The sequence below is a fragment of the Kogia breviceps genome, chromosome 4 (assembly GCF_026419965.1).
Source record: "Kogia breviceps isolate mKogBre1 chromosome 4, mKogBre1 haplotype 1, whole genome shotgun sequence".
In the NCBI taxonomy this organism is placed as follows: Eukaryota; Metazoa; Chordata; class Mammalia; order Artiodactyla; family Physeteridae; genus Kogia; species Kogia breviceps.
In genome coordinates, this window is record NC_081313.1 from 6306254 (window position 1) to 6326162 (window position 19909).

Below are 19909 nucleotides of genomic sequence, written 5' to 3' on the forward strand. Positions count from 1 at the left end.
CAAAAAGATTTTGTTTATCTATGTATCACTTATTCTAGTTTTGCAACAAACACAGGTAACATGGAACCTAGAGTAGCAAATGTAGGCGCAGTGCTCTAGTATCTTTGGGGCAGCCCCTTAATTTCTCTTTCACTTGCCTAATTTTCACCTAAAACCTTCAACCCATCTTGATGTTAATCTTCATTGCCCCTTTATGTCCTAACATGAAGAACAGTGTCTTCATTTTTTTGTGCATTTCTTCATGACACCTATAATGGGTTGCCTACTAGGAAGCAGATCTTTTTCTTGGGCCTAGAAAAAGAACTCAATTATTATTTATTCAGTGTTCTACCTCAGAAATATCGTGCCTGTCATTTTTAAAATACCTTTGATTTGGATAGAAAAGAAAAATTTACAAGACAGACTTGTTTATTTGTCTGCACTGACAAATGTGTTTGTGGTTTCAGTAAGATTTAGTGCTGCTATTTAATTTTATGATGCTTCTTTGAGGGGAGGTTGCACTTTCTGATTTCTTTAGCAAGCATCACCTTGGTTATATGCTTTTGTCTTTTTTTTCCGAACTTATGAGCATTGGTTTAATATTTCAGATATCCATATCGCCTCGGACAACAAACTTTTTCCATTTACCAAATGACCCCTCAGTCCCCATCATAATGGTGGGTCCAGGAACTGGCATAGCACCTTTCATTGGCTTCCTGCAACATAGGTATGTATTTTCTTTGGCTGGTGAGAAAATGTGTCCCTTGTGGTCCTGGGTGGAAGTATGTAATAGAGAGCTTTTTTGTTTCTTCGGTGGTTTTTAGGATATTGGACTTTGGTTGTAAAATTTTTATTTTAAAAAATTACTATCAAATGTGTGATAGCATAATTTGTCACCATGGGAAAAGTAAACATGTCTTCTAGAAACTGTGCTTTGTACTAGAATTTCCATTTTTACTCTAGTACCTTCTTTTTCTTTTTTTCCCTGCTGAACCATAGTGCACGTATTTGGGGACAGATTGCAAGCGCACCTTTGTGCTGTGGTGATGTGCAGCTGTCCCATCGATTCCTTAGCAAGATACAGTTGGTAGTCACAAAGATCCAAGTGCACCGACAGTTTCAAAGTTATACCCTTAACATCAGTAATTTTCAACAGAATGATATTAATACATGTGTCTTTGTATCAGAACACAACTATTTTTTATAAAATAAATAAATAAAATTGTGCTTCTCTCCCTGTTTGTGAAATAACAATTCTTAGGTAATGTTCCCCAGATAGTGGAGTAATATCCTTTGGACAAAGTCTTTTTGTTGTTTTCTTTTCTTTTTTTTTTTTCTTAAGAAATCAAAAAAGTAGGGCCTGTCCATCATTTTTGAAACATTTCACAGCAGACCATTCTATCTTTTAAAGCCCGGTGCCGGGACTTCCCTGGTGGCGCAGCGGTTGAGGGTCCACCTGCCAATGCAGGGGACGCAGGTTAGATCCCTGGTCTGGGAGGATCCCACATGCTGTGGAGCAGCTGGGCCCGTGCACCTAGAGCCCATGCATGCTCTGCAACAGGAGAGGCCGCCGCAATGAGAGGCCCATGCACCGTAGCGAAGAGTGGCCCCCGCTCGCCGCAACTGGAGAGGGCCCGCACGCAGCAGTGAAGACTCAATGCAGCCAAAAATAAAGAAAATGAATGAATTTATTTAAAAAAAAACAAACCCCGGTGCCACTTTTCTATTATGTTAATTGAGAGTTAATTTTTATTCATAAAATTGTGATGAATATTTAATGTAGAAATTAGTCTGGGTTTCACAGTGTAATAATTTGAATTATCCTCACTACAGAGATGTCACATAAAGCTCACAGATGTCTGCAGCTCATAGGTAGGCTTACTTTTTGTGGTGTCTGCTGGAGTGGCCCAGGTACCCTGCGGGTAGTAACATGTTAATTCAGTACATGGACTTCGAGTGACTGCGAAGGTGGATTTTACAGACCTACCTGGAGAGGTAAAAGGAAAAAGAAAGATTGCTTTTACCTATTCTCTATATCAAACATCTCAACCTTCTTTTCCACCTAGAGAGAAACTCCAGGAACATCACCCAGATGGACACTTTGGAGCTACGTGGTTGTTTTTTGGCTGCAGACATAAGGATAGGGATTATTTATTCAGGTACTTCACAATTCTAGCATTGTAAGACTCAGCCATGCCGTACAATGCTAATTTCAGACTTTTTCAGCTTTAAATTACAAACCTTCCAGTGACCTGTTAGATATTGTATTTCAGAGAGGAGCTCAGACATTTCCTTAAGTGTGGAATTCTCACTCACTTGAAAGTCTCCTTCTCAAGAGATGCTCCTGTGGGGGAGGAAGAAGCCCCAGCAAAGTATGTGCAAGACAGCATCCAGCGCCACAGCAAGCAGGTGGCAAGGGTCCTTCTTCAGGAGAACGGCCGTGTTTACGTGTGTGGGTAAGTGGCCATCGTGCTCAAGTGCCGGGGAGGGGAGGGGAGGGCAGTCGGTAATGTTTATTAAAGAGACCAGGAACCGATTGGTTAATGATCTGGACATGTACGGATGGGAGATTTGATTCTTAAATACAGGAATAGAAATACAAGCTCTAAAATGATTTTTCACATACACTTAATAGCCAAGAAGTTGGCCAGCGTGACCCCCCCCCCAAAAAAAGACAATTAACTCATGCCTTGGGGAATGTTTTGTGCTGTTTTAAATACATGTTTTTAGCCTCTGAACGTTACATTCTGTCTCAGGATTGATTTTGTTGTATCAGTAAACAGTGAATATGTGATTTGTGCAGTCGACCTAGCCAAGGAAAACAGCTTTGGGTTTTTTGGTTTGTTTGTTTTCTGTTTTTTTTTTTTTTTTTTTCCGGTACGCAGGCCTCACTGTCGTGGCCTCTCCCGTTGTGGAGCACAGGCTCCGGACGCGCAGGCTCAGCGGCCATGGCTCACGGGCCCAGCCGCTCCGCGGCATGTGGGATCTTCCCGGACCGGGGCACGAACCCGTGTCCCCTGCATCGGCAGGTGGACCCTCAACCACTGCGCCACCAGGGAAGCCCAACAGCTTTGGTTTTGACTCTGAGAATGTGGGTCTAGGATCCTTTTTCTTTAAGGCATAATTTATGAGGTCAAAGTTGACATAAGCCAGGAGTCATTCTTCTGTTTCATCTACTTTTTGACGTAAGATCCATTATAGAAACCCAAGATTGCCATAGACAATAAAAATTTTAGGAACCTAGCTACTTGTTTTAATGGAACTCAAAAATGTTTGCCAGTTAAAAGGAGTTTTGAAATAAGAAATTACTCTTTTTTTATCCTGACACATCCCTGGAATTTAAAACATTCCGCAAGTCGCCAGGTCAGGTTTATTTGTTTGTTTGTTTTTTAAACTATGATACAGAAAAGGAAATACTGGCATAGTGACCTAGAATACATATAAATATAATTGAAAAGGTTCATAAAACAAAACTTGTTTTTTTTCTACTTACTGTTTATGACACATTCTGATAACTTTTATTTTGTTTGTTCTATCATTTTACAAAAAGCCGACTTGGGCTACGAAGTTGATTTCATGACCCATTAATGACTCCTCAGCTAGAAAACGCTGCTCTAGGTCAGAAAGGGCAGAGCCTCTGGATGCTGTGTTGGTTTACATTTTCATTTACTTTCAGTGAAGCATTTGATCTTTCTTTTGTTTGCAGAGGACAGTGCTGTCAGTGTCAGATACAGGCTGAAGGCTTAGATGCAGCTCTAAATAATGGAGGTGAAGACCATTGTGCAAACATATGTACAAATATATGAGTAACTGGTAATTGAGAACTTGGAGGGTTCTTAAGCATCTTAAACTCTTAAAACATTAACCCAGAAATAACTCTGCACCGTCACTGGTGCTTCATTTTTCACATCCATGAAGTGAAGCTGATAGCGTTCATAGCTGGTCAGAGGTGAGGGCTCAGAGTGACACCCTACGGCACTCGAACATGGAACAAACACAGGAGACTGAGAAAAACAGCCACTGAGGAAGGAGCGAACTTGTCCCTAAGCCCAGGGGACAGTGACTCAAAGGGGAGCCTTTGCTGCTGATAGTCAAGTCGGGAGCAGACGGAGGGGCCAGTAGGTTTGGCAGCTGCAGCCGCGGGACACGAGGAAGGGCCGTGGGGATAGAAGTGATCTCAGAGTGCTCGAGGGGAGAGCATGACGGCCGTTAAAACTTTCTCAGGACAGGGCACGTTCAATTCCTGAGACGTTAAGAGTCCTGTCAGACACTTTCATTCAATAAACATTCGAGTGCCTACTAAGTATTTGGGACTGCGCAGATGTCGAGAGATAAATGGTAAATGAGATGCACTCCTGTCCCAAGCCACCTGCTCCCTGTGGGAAAGCCAGGTCAGCAGATGCTCACGGTATAGCGGGTGCTGTGCAGGGGCCACAGGAGTGCACAGGAGGGGCCCCTTGCCCGACCTGCAAATGAAAGAGCTGGGACGTGGAAACACACTTAATAGAGGGCCAGCCCTTGGCAAGTTCTCGGTAAACGTGTCTGCTAATAACTCAGCGTATGCACGCGTGCATATGAAGGCTTAGACGTGTCCGGGAGCTTGTTGCCCTCAGGAATGCCTTGAGAATAGAGGGAAGACAGGTGAGGAGGGGCCTGATTGTGAGGTCCTCAGACATTTAAAGATTTCGGCTGCTCCCAGAGCACGGATGCCTTCGAAGGGTTTAAAGCTGTGAATGGGGTGGTCAGCATTGCATGTGACAGTGGTCCTGGGCGAAGGCCTGTCCCTGGGGGAGTGGTAGGTGCCTGGAGACCTGAGGGATACTTTCCAGAGAAGTGGAGGGAGGACTAAGGTGTAGTGACGGAGTCTTCGGCAGTGAGGTTTGTGAATTACGGAGGATTTGGTAAAAATCACTGTTTCTTAAACAGTAATGCCATTATCCTTTTTTTTAGAGATGCTAAGAATATGGCCAAGGATGTAAATGATGTCCTTGTGGAGATAATAAGCAAAGAGGTTGGAGTTGAAAAACTAGAAGCAATGAAAACATTGGCCACTTTAAAAGAAGAAAAACGGTATCTTCAGGATATTTGGTGATAAAATTGGAAAATAAAGGAAGAGAATTAAGCTTTTTGGCTGAAAGTACTAAAAGACAACTTTACTGAAGCTTGAGACTTCCGATTTTTAAAATTAAAATTTTTTTTTAACATTTCTTGCATGAGGTCGGGGGGTGGCATGGGGAGGGGACCGTTTAACAGTGTAGGAAGCTTTCAATTCAGCTTCCCATATCTGCCCCCCAACCCTCCCCAAACCGCCCTGAGCTGGGAAAGGCAGCCCGCGCTCCTCCACCAGCCCCTCCTTCTGGAGAGCTTCTGCAGGGACCGCCACCAGGTCCCAGGGCATCTCTAGCAGTGCACGTGAAGGCTTCTCAGTACGGGATACGGGCGCCAGCAGCGTCACCTGGGTAGATAGTTAAATCTTGTGAGCTAGTCACCGGTTTTTTAAAAATAATCTAAAAATAATTTATATTCTTATGTAAAATATTCATATTAGTGCATTAAAGTTACATATGTATAGCGTATCTGTTTACATGTTTATATGATTTTATCAAATGGTTTATTACCAACACTATATTTCTGATAAAAAATATTTTAAGGTAATGCTTACAGGGATTTTTTTATGCTAGAAATCTGAAATATATTTTGAAATTCCACTCTGGCATGTGATTTATTTACCACAGTTACTTCTTTTTAATATCACAGTGTCAGACTTTAGGGAATTTGCATTCACTTTACAGATGCGAGCAAGTGCATATTTAAGTAAAGCTGCCACCCTTTTCTCCTCCGCTGTCCAGCCCCCAGCCCACCCCCATTCTCCACCTTTTCATTTCTGCTCCTTTCGGCATATATTTTAGTTTTTCCACATAATTTATTTTACCTCCATGATATCACACAAGTTGTAACCCGGGCTTAAAATACCTACTTAACATCCTTGTATTTTTAAAATTGCTACTATTGTCTGACTATTTTATGTCTTCTGAATTCATATATTCAAATCCTGACTCCAGTGTGATGGCGGTAGGAGCTGGGGCCTTTGCGGAATGGTTAGGTCATGACGCTGGAGCCCTCAGGAATGGGGTCAGTGTCCTTGTTACAAGAGGCCCCGCAGAGCTCCCCGCTCCTTCCCCCTGTGAGGACATTGTGGAAGTCGGCTGTCTGCAACCCTGAGGCCTTCACCAGAACCCGACAACACTGGCACCTGGTCTTTCCAGCTTCCAGAACTGTGAGAAATTCTGTTGTCTGTTAGCCACCCAGTGGTATTTTGTTACAGCAGCTCAGATGGACTAAGATGATTCCCGGTGACATGTTCTCTTTTAAGATTTTGTCAAAACGGAAATCAAAATGTAAAAGGGGTATGAAAACTAAAGACACTCAGCTCCACGGTGGCAAGTGATCACCGCCCCAGCCCTTTATCCAAAGATTGCAAAGCAGTCTGCCCGGATCTTTTTGTTTTTTTAATTGCATCAAATTGAGAAAATGTATGATGGTGTTTCTGTATGTATTAATTACATTCTAGTTTCTGAACACTCACCTTTTTTTAACTTCAGTTTTCAAATACATATAAGAAAAGCTGATTTTTTTAATAAGTATTAAACTATAAGCCAAGGACAAGTGCAATATTCATTACAAAAGACACCTTTCATTTCCTCTAATGGTGTAAGACAAATGTGGCTTAAAATGGCCTGGAAACTTAGCGGGTCTTTATGGCTTCAAGTCCTCCTCACAACTCCATCCACACTTTTTTTTTTTTTTTTTTTTTTTAGTATGCGGGCCTCTCACTGCTGTGGCCTCTCCCGTTGCGGAGCACAGGCTCCGGACGCGCAGGCCCAGCGGCCATGGCTCACGGGCCCAGCTGCTCCGCAGCACGTGGGATCCTCCCGGACTGGGGCACGAAGCCGTGTCCCCCGCATCGGCAGGCGGACTCCCAACCACTGCGCCACCAGGGAAGCCCCATCCACACTTTTGATACAGGTTTTCTGAAAAGGCAACAGCACACTCTTTTACTCTGTGCAGGATGAGACTTAATTGCATAATATTTCTTTAGTGGTTAATCATAAAGTCAGTGAGGTACACGGAGTGACACCTCACCTCTTTTTCTCTGCAAAGAGTCCCGACGGCATTTTGAGCTGGCAGCTCTGGCTAAAGGGCAGCGGGGTGCAGCTTACTGGCACATACATCTCTTGGTCTGTTTGCCTTCACGTGACCTAGAATTCTGCCCGGCAGACTTGCTGTGAAAGGCTGTGTCACACTGTATGTCTTCTGCGAAAATTATTAAATCTTTATCAATATTGGTAACTGGAAGAAAGTTTAACCTAAGTGAACAGGAATCTTGATGGTGGTCCATGAGATGAGTTAACAGATTTCAAGTCCTCAGAGCTATGCCAGATACAAAATCAGCATTTACGGGGTGCTGCTATTTATCGCTGATACTAGCCCTGCTGCTACTATTACTCCCGCCCCGAGAACTTCTACATGTATTCCTGCAACACCCCTTTGTGGCTCGGCGCGCTCTGTATTCCAGAAGTGTGTTTGATGTATGGCAAGGTCACTTGGATACGTTTCCCATTTCCCTGGCAAGCGCCCACCCCATTGCGTGGTTCCAGAGCACACATCTGTCTCCCTGGCCCGCCATTCAATAGCAGTTAACTCAGCCCCTCTCACCAGCTTTACTTCATGGTCCAAAGGTTAACAGGTAAAGGAACAGGTTTGGAAAAGGTCTAACTCATGTTTCTGTTTTTCCAGATGGATGACTTTAACAAAAGAGCATGACTTCATTGTGTCTAAGAGCAGTTAAATTCTGCCTTTATTTCAGATCGTATCTGTAGGTTATTAAGATTTTTTTCCTTCAGTATTTTCAAGGGGAAGTGAGGAAGCTGTATTTTCTTTGTGAGAAGTTTCTCAGGAAGATATGTGAGCTACTGTCACAAGACCTACTGCAGTGAGGAGACTTAGCCACATGCACAGATTATTTTCACATTTGAACAGGATTTAATGGCCATTACGGATAAATAAGCTAGGGTTGTAGCAGGTTATCGCTCACCTGCATTTTTGCTTAATTATTAGTCGAAAGGGATAAACTGGGGAGGGTTTCCTTTGGAGCTGGACTAGAAAAACCCAGAGGATGAGAGTGATTTGCTCCAATAAGATTTGGGACCATACAGCTAACCAGGCAGCCGTGTGGGGGGTGCACTTAGGGATGCACTGATGTGCTTTAATAATTTCAGACCCAGTGCCCAGCACGTGTCGCAATGCTGGGAGACGACATCGTTGACTGAAATCTAAAGGTCAAGAGAAAAGTGAAGGGAGATACTTCTTGCCCACCTTCTCCCTAGAATATCAGATCTGCTGTTCCTCTTGCTGGATAAATGAAGTAATAGTAGCCAAAATTCAAAATAGTTCCCCATCGAGCAGTAAATGCCCTGGTTTTCTTAGAGGGACTCAAACATGCCTAAGTGGGGCTCAATTCCTCCTTCCAATGTGCTGAAGCTGACCTGAGCCAAGTCGCCATGTCGACAGGTATTAGAACTCCGTGTCTCTCAGCTTTCCTTCTATGATGAAGCAAGTGCGTCAGCCTATGTTTCGTTAGTTTCTGGAATAGCTTGTCAAAGATGGTTCTCGGAAGAAAGGAATTTTTTTGGAGTTTATCAGCCTTTGAGGCTTAGCTATTCAGGTTTAGCAAGAGGGGGTGGGAAGGAACAGCTGTGGGACCCAGATATTAAGGCTAAAACAGTAAAAACAGCCAGCAGATCTTGTTAACAGGGTGTCTCCGAGATGAGTGCTGTCCCTGGCAGCACCCAAGCATCTGCTGATGACAGCGAGGAATCGTGTCTGGAGCCTGAGGCGGCGAGGGTGAGATTCTGACAGGTTTATAGCATGGACCCTAATCGAGTGACGTCACTTCACAGGCTCCCTCCCAGCTGCAGGGGAGGAATCCTCTCACTCTCCATGCTGGGCTGTGGGAAAGAATGGGCTCTGACCATTTCAGCCCCTCAGCATCACCTGGCTGGGAAAGCTGGGTGGTCAGATGGAGAGTCTCCTGAGGCTGGAGAAACAGACAGAGACAGCCGGGGGGGAGTGGAGCAGCTGGTGGAGCAGGGACATTACTGAGCGACCCAGCTACAAAGCTGGGGACTCTCTATCCATCCATTATCCATCCAACAACTGCTCATTGATCAATGGCTACAACCCTGCTTTTTCTCTACTATTATTTAAGTTTTTTAAATTTAAAAAATTTGTATTGGAGTATAGTTGCTTTATGATACTGTGTTAGTTTATACTGTACAGCAAAACGAATCAGCTATGGGTATACATATATCCCCTCTTTTTTGGATTTCCTTCTCATTTAGGTCACCACCGAGCACTGAGTAGAGTTCCCTGTGCTATACAGTCGGTTCTCATTAGTTATCTGTTTTATACATAGTATCAGTAGTGTATATATGTCAATCTCAATCTCCCAATTCACCCCCCTCCCCCTCCCCCTTGGTATCCATACGTTTGTTCTCTATGTCTGTATCTCTATTTCTGCTTTGTAAAGAAGACCATCTATACAAATTTTTTCAGATTCCACATATATGCATTAATATATGATATTTGTTTTTCTCTTTCTGAATTACTTCACTCTGTATGACAGTCTCTAGGTCCATCCATGTCTCTATACACGACCCAATTTCATTCCTTTTTATGGCCGAGTAATATTCCATTGTATATATGTACCACCTCTTTTTATCCATTCCTCTGTTTTTTTTTTAACATCTTTATTGGAGTATAATTGCTTTACAATGGTGTGTTAATTTCTGCTTTAGAAAAAAGTGAATCAGCTCTACATAAACATATATTCCCATTTCTCCTCCCTCTTGCCTCTCCCTCCCTCCCTCCCTATCCCACCCCTCTAGGTGGTCACAAAGCACCAAGCTGATCTCCCTGTGCTATGTGGCTGCTTCCCACTAGCTATCTATTTTACGTTTGGTAGTGTATATATGTCCATACCACTCTCTCACTTTGTCCCAGCTTACCCTTCCCCCTCCCTGTGTCCTCAAGTCCATTCTCTACATCTGTGACTTTATTCCTGTCCTGCCACTAGGTTCTTCAGAACCTTTCTTTTTTTTTTAGATTCCATATATGTGTGTTAGCATATGGTATTTGTTTTCCTCTTTCTGACTTACTTCACTCTATATGACAGTCTCTAGGTCCATCCACCTCACTGTAAATAACTAAATTTCGTTTCTTTTTATGGCGGAGTAATATTCCATTGTATATATGTGCCACATCTTCTTTATCCATTCGTCTGTTTATGGACACTTACATTGCTTCCATGTCCTGGCTATTGTAAATAGAGCTGCAATGAACATTGTGGTACATGACTCTTTTTGAATTAAGGTTTTCTCAGGGTATATGCCCAGTAGTGGGATTGCTGGTCATATGGTAGTTCTGTTTTTAGTTTTGTAAGGAAGCTCCATACTGTTCTCCATAGTGGTTGTATCAATTTACACTCCCACCAACAGTGCAAGAGGGTTCCCTTTTCTCCACACCCTCTCCAGCATTTATTGTTTGATTTTTTGATGATGGCCATTCTGACCAGGGTGAGGTGATATCTCATTGTAGTTTTGATTTGCATTTCTCTAATGATTAGTGATCTTGAGCATCCTTTCATGTGTTTGTTGGCAATCTGTATATCTTCTTTGGAGAAATGTCTGTTTAGGTCTTCTGCCCATTTCTGGATTGGCATGTTTGCTTTTTTGATATTGAGCTGCTTGTATATTTTGGAGTTTAATTCTTTGTCAGTTGCTTCGTTTGCAAATATTTTCTCCCATTCTGAGGGTTGTCTTTTCATCCTGTTTATGGTTTCCTTTTCTGTGCAAAAGCTTTTAAGTTTCATTAGGTCCCATTTGTTTATTTTTGTTTTTATTTCCATTTCTCTAGGAGATGGGTCAAAAAGGATCTTGCTGTAATTTATGTCATAGAGTGTTCTTCCTATGTTTTTCTCTAAGAGTTTGATAGTGTCTGGCCTTACATTTAGGTCTTTAATTCATTTTGAGTCTATTTTTGTATACGGTGTTAAGGAGTGTTCTAATTTCATTCTTTTACATGTAGCTGTCCAGTTTTCCCATCACCACTTATTGAAGAGGCTGTCTTTTCTCTACTGTATATTCTTGCCTCCTTTATCAAAAATAAGGTGACCATATGTGTGTGGGTTTATCTCTGGGCTTTCTATCCTGTTCCATTGACCTATATTTCTGTTTCTGTGCCAGTACCATACTGTCTTGATTACTGTAGCTTTGTAGTATAGTCTGAAGTCAGGGAGCCTGATTCCTCCAGCTCCGTTTTTCTTTCTCAGGATTGCTTTGTCAGTTCAGGGTCTTTTGTGTTTCCATGCAAATTGTGAAATTTTTTGTTCCAGTTCTGTGAAAAATGATATTGGTAGTTTGATAGGAATTGCATTGAATCTGTAGATTGCTTTGGGTAGTATAGTCATTTTCACAATGTTGATTCTTCCAATCCATCTCTCCATCTGTTCGGATTATCTTTAATTTCTTTCATCAGTTTCTTAGAGTTTCCTGCATACAGGTCTTTTTTCTCCTTTGGTAGGTTTATTCCTAGGTATTTTATTCTTTGTTTACAATTGTAAATGGGAGTGTTTCCTTAATTTCTCTTTCAGATTTTTCCTCATTAGTGTATAGGAATGCAAGAGGTTTCTGTGCATTAACTTTGTATACTGCTACTTTATCAAATTCATTGATTAGCTCTAGTAGTTTTCTGGTAGAGTCTTTAGAATTCTCTATGGATAGTATCATTTTATCTGCAAACAGTGACAGCTTTACTTCTTCTTTTCCAATTTGGATTCCTTATATATCTTTTTCTTCTCTTATTGCTGTGGCCAGAACTTCCAAAACTATGTTGAATATTAGTGGTGACAGTGGGCAACCTTGTCTTGTTCCTGATCTTAGTGGAAATGGTTTCAGTTTTTCACCATTAAGAGCAATGTTGGCGGTGGGTTTGTCATATATGGCCTTTACTATGTTGGGGTAAGTTCCCTCTATGCCTACTTTCTGGAGGGTTTTTATCATAAATGGGTGTTGAATTTTGTCAAAAGCTTTTTCTGCTTCGATTGAGATGATCATATGGTTTTTCTCCTTCAATTTGTTAATATGGTGTATCACATTGATTGATTTGTGTGTATTGAAGAATCCTTGCATTCATGGGATAAACCCCACTTGATCATGGTGTATGATCCTTTTAATGTGCTGTTGGATTCTGTTTGCTAATATTTTGCTGAGAATTTTTTCATCAACGTTCATCAGTGATATTGGCCTGGAGTTTTCTTTGTTTTTGACATCTTTGTCTGGTTTTGGTATCAGGGTGATGGTGGTCTCGTAGAATGAGTTTGGGTGTGTTCTTCCCTCTGCTATATTTTGGAAGAGTTTGAGAAGGATAGGTGTTAGCTCTTCTCTAAATGTTTGATAGAATTCGCCCATGAAGCCATCTGGTCCTGGGCTTTTGTTTGTTGGGAGATTTTTAATCACAGTCTCAATATCAATGCTTGTGATTTGTCTGTTTATATTTTCTATTTCTTCCTGGTTCAGTCTCACAAGGTTGTGCTTTTCTAAGAATGTGTCCATTTCTTCCAGGCTGTCCATTTTATTGGCATATGCTTGCTTGTAGTAATCTCTCATGATCCTTTGTATTTCTGCAGTGTCAGTTGTTGCTTCTCCTTTTACATTTCTAATTCTATTGATCTGAGTCTTCCCCCTTTTTTTCTTGATGAGTCTGGCTAATGGTTTATCAATTTTGTTTATCTTCTCAAAGAACCAGCTTTTAGTTTTATTGATCTTTGCTATTGTTTCCTTCATTTCTTTTTCTTTTATTTCTGATCTGATCTTTATGATTTCTTTCTCTCTGCCAACTTTGGGGTTTTTTGTTCTTCTTTCTCTAATTGCTTTAGGTGTATGGTTAGGTTGTCTATTTGAGATGTTTCTTGTTTCTTGAGGTAGGATTGTATTGCTATAAACTTCCCTGTTAGAACTGCTTTTGTTGCATACCACAGGTTTTGGGTTGTTGTATTTTCATTGTCATTTATTTCTAGGTATTTTTTGATTTCTTCTTTGATTTCTTCAGTGACCTCTTGGTTATTAAGTAGTGTATTGTTTAGCCTCCATGTGTTTGTATTTTTTACAGATTTTTTTCCCCTGTAATTGATATCTAGTCTCATAGCGTTCTGGTTGGAAAAGATACTTGATATGATTTCAATTTTCTTAAATTTACCAGGGCTTGATTTGTGACCCAAGATATGATCTATCTTGGATAATGTTCCATGAGCACTTGAGAAGAAAGTGTGTTCTGTTGTTTTTGGATGGAATGTCCTATAAGTATCAATTAAGTCTATCTTGTTTAATGTATCATTTAAAGCTTGTGTTTCCTTATTTATTTTCACTTTGGATGATCTGTCTATTGGTGAAAGTGGGTTGTTCAAGTCCCCTACTATGATTGTGTTACTGTCGATTTTCCATTTTATGGCTGTTAGCATTTGCCTTATGTATTGAGGTGCTCGTATGTTGGGTGCATAAATATTTACAGTTGTCATGTCTGCTGCGTGGATTGATCCCTTGATCATTATGTAGTGTCCTTCTTTGTCTCTTGTAATAGTCTTTATTTTAAAGTCTATTTTGTCTGAAATGAGAACTACTACTCCAGCTTTCTTTTGATGACCATTTGCATGGAACATCTTTTTCCATCCCCTCACTTTCAGTCTGTGTGTGTCCCTAGGTCTGAAGTGGGTCTTTTGTAGACAGCATATATATGGGTCTTGTTTTTGTATCCATTCAGGCAGTCTGTGTCTTTTGGTTGGAGCATTTAATCCGTTTACATTTAAGGTAATTATCGATATGTATGTTCCTATTACCATTTCCGTAATTGTTTGGGGTTTGTTATTGTAGCTCTTTTCCTTCTCCTGTATTTCCTGCCTAGAGAGGTTCCTTTAGCATTTGTTGTAAAGCTGGTTTGGTGGTGTTGAATTCTCTTAGCTTTTGCTTGTCTGTAAAGGTTTTAATTTCTCCATTGAATCTGAATGAGATCCTTGCTGGGTAGAGTAATCTTGGTTGTAGGTTTTTCCCTTTCATCACTTTAAATATGTCCTGCCACTCCCTTTTGGCTTGCAGAGTTTCTGCTGAAAGATCAGCTGTTAACCTTATGCGGATTCCCTTGTATGTTATTTTTCCCTTGCTGCTTTTAGTATTTTTTCTTTCTACTTAATTTTTGATAGTTTGATTAATATGTGTCTTGGCATGTTTCTCCTTGGATTTATCCTATATGGGACTCTCTGCGCTTCCTGGACTTGATTAACTATTTCCTTTCTCATATCACGGAAGTTTTCAACTATAATCTCTTCAAATATTTTCTCAGTCGCTTTCTTTTTCTCTTCTTCTTCTGGGACTTATATAATTTGACTGTTGGTGCATTTAATGTTGTCCCAGAGGTCTCTGAGACTGTCCTCAGTTCTTTTCATTCTTTTTTCTTTATTCTGCTCTGCAATAGTTATTTCCACTATTTCATCTTCCAGGTCACTTATCCGTTCTTCTGCCTCAGTTATTCTGCTATTGATTCCTTCTAGAATCAATTCTAGAGAATTTTTATTTTCATTTATTGTGTTGTTCATCATTGTTTGTTTGCTCTTTAGTTCTTCTAGGTCCTGTTAAACGTTTCTTGTATTTTCTCCATTATATTTCCAAGATTTGGGACCATCTTTACTATCATTACTCTGAATTCTTTTTCAGGTAGACTGCCTATTTCCTCTTTATTTGTTTGGTCTGGTGGTTTTTACCTTGCTCCTTCATCTGCTGTGTTTCTCTGTCTTCTCATTTTGCTTAACTTACTGTGTTTGGGGTCTCCTTTTTGCAGGAGGCAGGTTCATAGTTCCCCTTGTTTTTGGTGTCTGCCCCCAGTGGGTAAGGTTGGTTCAGTGGGCTGTGTAGGCTTCCTGGTGGAGGTGACTGGTGCCTGTGTTATGGTGGGTGAGGCTGGATCTTGTCTTTCTGGTGGGCAGGACCGTGTCCAGTTGTGTGTTTTGGGGTGTCTGTGACCTTATTAGGATTTTAGACAGCATCTCTGCTAATGGGTGGGGTTGTGTTCCTGTCTTGCTAGTTGTTTGGCATAGGGTGTCCCACATTGTAGCTTGCCAGTCATTGAGTGGAGCTGGGTCTTAGCATTGAGATAGAGATCTCTGGGAGAGCTTTTGCCATTTAATATTACGTGGAGCCGGGAGGTCTCTTGGTGGACTAATGTCCTGAACTCGGATCTCTCACCTCAGAGGCACAGGCCTTACACCTGGCAGGAGCACCAAGACCCTGTCATCTACACAGCTCAGAAGAAAAGGGAGAAAGAAAGAAAGAAAGAAAGAAAGAGAGAGAGAGAGAGAGAGAGAGAGGGAGGGAAGGAGGGAGGGAGGAAGGAAGGAAGGAAGGAAGAGAGAGAGATGGAGGGAGGGAGGAAGGAAGGAAGGAAGAAAGATAATGTAAAATAAAGTTATTAAAATAAAAAATAATTATTAATGATAAAAAAGTTAAAAAGTAATTTTTAGAAAGAAGAGAGCAACCCAACCAAAAAACAAATCTACCATTGATAAGAAGAGCTAAAACTATACAAAAAAAAAAAAAAAGAAAACAAAAAAAGCAAACAACAAAAACGGACAGACAGAGCCCTAGGACAAATGGTAAAAGCAAAGCTATACAGACAAAATCACACAAAGAAGCATACACATACACACTCACAAAAAGAGAAAAAGGAAATACATATATATATATAGTTGCTCCCAAATTCCACCTCCTCAGTTTGGAATGGTTCGTTGTCTCTTCAGGTTTTCCACAGATGCAGGTACATCAGGTTGACTGTGGAGATTTAATCTGCTGCTCCTGAGGCTGCTGGGAGAGATTTCCCTTTCTTTTCTTTGTTTGCACAACTCCTGGGGTTCAGCTTTGGGTTTGGCCCCGCCTCTGCATGTAGGTCACATGAGGTCGTCTGTTCTTCGCTCAGACAGGATGGGGTTAAAGGAGCAGCTGTTTCGGGGGCTCTGGCTCACTCAGGCTGGGGGGAGGGAGGGGTACGGATGCGGGGAGGGCCTGCAGCAGCAGAGGCTGGCGTGACGTTGCACCAGCCTGGGGCATGCCGTGCGTTCTCCCAGGGAAGGTGTCCCTGGGTCACGGAGCCCTGGCAGTGGTGGGCTGCACAGGCTCCCGGGAGGGGAGATGTGGGGAGTGACCTGGGCTCTTACATAGGCTTCTTGGTGGCGGCAGCAGCAGCCTTAGCGTCTCATGCCCGTCTCTGGGGTCTGTGCTGATAGCCGCGGCTCGCGCCCGTCTCTGGAGCTCCTTTACGTGGCGCTCTGAATCCCCTCTCCTTGTGCACCCCAAAACAGTGGTCTCTTGCCTCTTAGGCAGGTCCAGACTTTTTCCCGGACTCCCTCCCGGCCAGCTGTGGTGCACTCGTCCCCTTCCAGCTGTGTTCACGTGCCAACCCCAGTCCTCTCCCTGGGATCCGACCGAAGCCCGAGCCTCAGCTCCCAGCCCCTGCCCGCCCCGGTGGGTGAGCAGACGAGCCTCTCGGGCTGGTGGGTGCTTGTCTGCACCGATCCTCTGTGCGGGAATCTCTCCACTTTGCCCTCTGCACCCTGTTACTGCGCTCTCCTCTGTGGCTCTGAAGCTCCCCCCTCTGCCATCCACAGTCTCTGCCAGTGAAGGGCCTTCCTAGTGTGTGGAAACCTTTCCTCCTTCACAGCTCCCTCCCAGTGGTGCTGATCACATCACTATTCCTTTGTCTCTGTTTTTTCTTTTTTCTTTTGCCCGACCCAGGTACATGGGAAGTGTCTTGCCTTTTGAGAAATCTGAGGTCTTCTGCCAGCGTTCAGTAGGTGTTGTTCCACATATAGATGTATTTCTGATGTATTTGTGGGGAGGAAGGTGATCTCCATGTCCTACTCTTCTGCCATCTTGAAGGTTCAACCTCATTTTTTTTTTTTTTTTTTTTTTCCGGTACGCAGGCCTCTTACTGTTGTGGCCTCTCCTGTTGTGGAGCACAGGCTCGGGACGTGCAGGCTCCGGACGCGCAGGCTCAGTGGCCATGGCTCACGGGCCCAGCCACTCCACAGCATGTGGGATCTTCCCGGACCGGGGCATGAACCCGTGTCTCCTGCATCGGCAGGCAGACTCTCAACCACTGCGCCACCAGGGAAGCCCCAACCTCATTTCTTTTTAACACTGAATAATATTCCATTGTCCAGATGTATCACAGTTTATTTATCTATTCACCCACTGAAAGACATCTTGGTTGCTTCCAAGTTTTGGCAATTGTGAAGAAAGCTGTTATAAACATCCATGTGCAAGTTTTTGTGTGGATATAAGTTTTTAAATCCTTTGGGTAAATACCAACAAGCAGGATTTCTGGATCATATGGTCAGAGTATGTTTAACTTTGTAAGACACTGCCAGACAGTCTTCCAAAGTGGCTGTACCATTCTGCATTCCCACCAGCCATAAATGAGATTTCCTGTTGCCCCACATCCTTGTCAGCATTTGGCATTGTCAGTGTTCTGGATTTTGGCCACTCTAATGGGTGTGTAGTGGTATCTCGTTTTAATTTGCATTTCTCTGATGGTACGTGATGTGGAGCATAATTTCGTATACTTATTTGCCAGCTGCATCTTCTCTGGTGGGGTGTCTGTTAAGGTCTTTGGACCATTTTTTAATCAACTTGGTTTTTTTTTTTTATTGTTGAGTTTTAAAAGTTCTTTGTATATTTTGGGTAACAGTTCTTTATTGGATGTATCTTTTGCAAATATCTTCTCCTAGCCTGTGGCCTGTCTTTTAATTCACTTGATACTGTCTTTTGCAGAGCAGAAGTTTTCAATTTCCATGAAGTCCCAGTTATCAATGATTTCTTTCATGGATCATGTCTTTGGTGTTGCATCTAAAAAGTCATTGCCATACCCAAGGTCATCTAAGTTTCTCCTGTTTTCTTCTAGGAGGTTTATAGTTTTATGTTTTACATTTAAGTCTATGATCCATTTTGAGTTAATTTTTGTGAAGGGTGTAAGGTCTGTGTCTAGATTCATTTTCTCATTGTGCTTTTAATTTGCATTTGTCTAATGACTAGTGGTAGTCTGCTGATTTCCAGGTGCATGTGGACAAGCTCATGGATTGATACCCCTCTCCAGGGAATGGGACAGCACTGGCTGTGATGAAACAAAAGAGACGAGGCAGGAACACTATGGACCACAGGCAAGCCCTGTCCAGGGTTCCATAGCTGGAAGCATGCATTTTACCAGAAATTGAGTACAAGATTTGGGGGTTTGGCTGATGCTGGTGCCATGGCTTCAGCACAAGGTGCGGCACTAGGCAACTTCCTCCCCCTCCTCCAAAAACAACTGTGTAGACAAACAAATATAAAACCCTATGTAGAAAACATCAGCACCCACAGATTGCAATTTTATCATAAAACAAGCTTCTAGAACCTCCAGTCATGTAAAAATAAAAATAGGTCTATTTACAGAGAAGCTTTAAAATCATCATTGTTCCATAAACTTTGTTCTTCCAGAGGTATCTGTAGCAAGATCCAGTATGTGGAAAAGGTAGGTCAGTTTTTTCTTCAACTGTCTACTTACTTTCTGATATTCTCTGATCATTTCTCCTCCCCTGTTTTTATAAACTATTTCTCCTTCTGGTGGTCGTGAATAACAGACTGAAGACACTGCATGGACCACCCAACACCTTGAACATTAATTATACATATTCCAGTATTAAATAATTGATACCTATATAGATTTAAATTTCCCAAGAGTGAAATGGGGTTGAAGCATTTATGTACATTTACTTTGCAGATCCATGGCAGTCAATATCAGCCTCCAGCCTTTGGGGTGACTCAATTATAATGAGGTATGAGGTTTCACTTGCATCCTTTAAACTTTCAACAATACTGGATGATAAAAAAAAAAACACATTCTCAGGTTCACATCAACTACAAATTTGAACTTTTCTGCCTGTGCCATCCATAAGCCACTAAAGTACTTGTCTATGTCACAAGCACACCTGGATAGGAGGACAGCAGATATTCCCCCAGCTGGCCATCTTGGCTTAGGATACAGGTGTCCTCATGCCTGGACTGAAATGCTGCTTCCTTGTGTCTGAGCCAAAGTTACCAACTGGCGACAGAGCCCAGAAGCATGCCTCACGGGGATATTGATTGAACGTACAGAAACTTTAATTACTCTATAATCCTCAGAAATGAGGTTTTAACTCTTTTGGCTGCTCATGTTAATACATCAGCAAGGAGACAGGTAAGAGTTTGGATGGATCTCATTTTAGGACTGGCAGGTAAACACAAGCAATTATCTAACAGCAATGCTATAAGATGCTTAGGGAGAACAATATAGACTTCTTTCTTTTATTTGTTGAGAAGTCAGTTAGACTTTGCACAGAAAATCAGCTACTTAACTAACTGTGGGGTTTCCGGGCCAGTTTACTGACCAATAACAGCATAAAGCATATTTAAAGCAAAGAGCCACACTAAGCAGATTCGAGAGACTTAACAGGCACATTTTTCACTTATGCAGAAAAAATGTCGGCCTATTGAAATGTTCCAACTTAGCTATTTTTAGTCGCATGAGGCACAAAGATTATATAATCATCGTAAAGATGTCAGCTGGCCCCCGACTTCCTCAGGCTCCTGAAGGAATGATTCATTTGACTAATATCTGCATACGGAGAGAGTCATACGTCTTCCACGTGTTATCAGTGCGTCAGAAGCACTGTTATCTGTACGTGGCATTAACCCTGAGGAGTCCAAACGGCTAAAGTATCGAGAAGTGACATCGGGTGTGAAATCGCTCTTGCTTA

General features: G+C 42.1%; 1 protein-coding gene across 3 annotated transcripts in view; it reads left to right on the forward strand.

The window, feature by feature from the left end:
- The window catches only part of MTRR (5-methyltetrahydrofolate-homocysteine methyltransferase reductase), a 30656-nt gene extending 25101 nt beyond the window's left edge, over positions 1-5555 (forward strand). For 2 of the 3 annotated variants that reach the window (XM_059063268.2, XM_059063271.2), the window contains 4 exons: positions 588-706; positions 2046-2138; positions 2253-2435; positions 4930-5555. In XM_059063268.2, the coding sequence (XP_058919251.1) occupies positions 588-706; positions 2046-2138; positions 2253-2435; positions 4930-5071 (537 nt within the window). In that variant the 3' untranslated portion in view covers positions 5072-5555. Of the gene's footprint in view, positions 1-587; positions 707-1812; positions 1852-2045; positions 2139-2252; positions 2436-4929 lie in introns of those variants that run through there. The other variant, XM_067030785.1, reaches the window with a different exon arrangement.
- The last annotated feature ends 14354 nt before the right edge of the window (positions 5556-19909 follow it).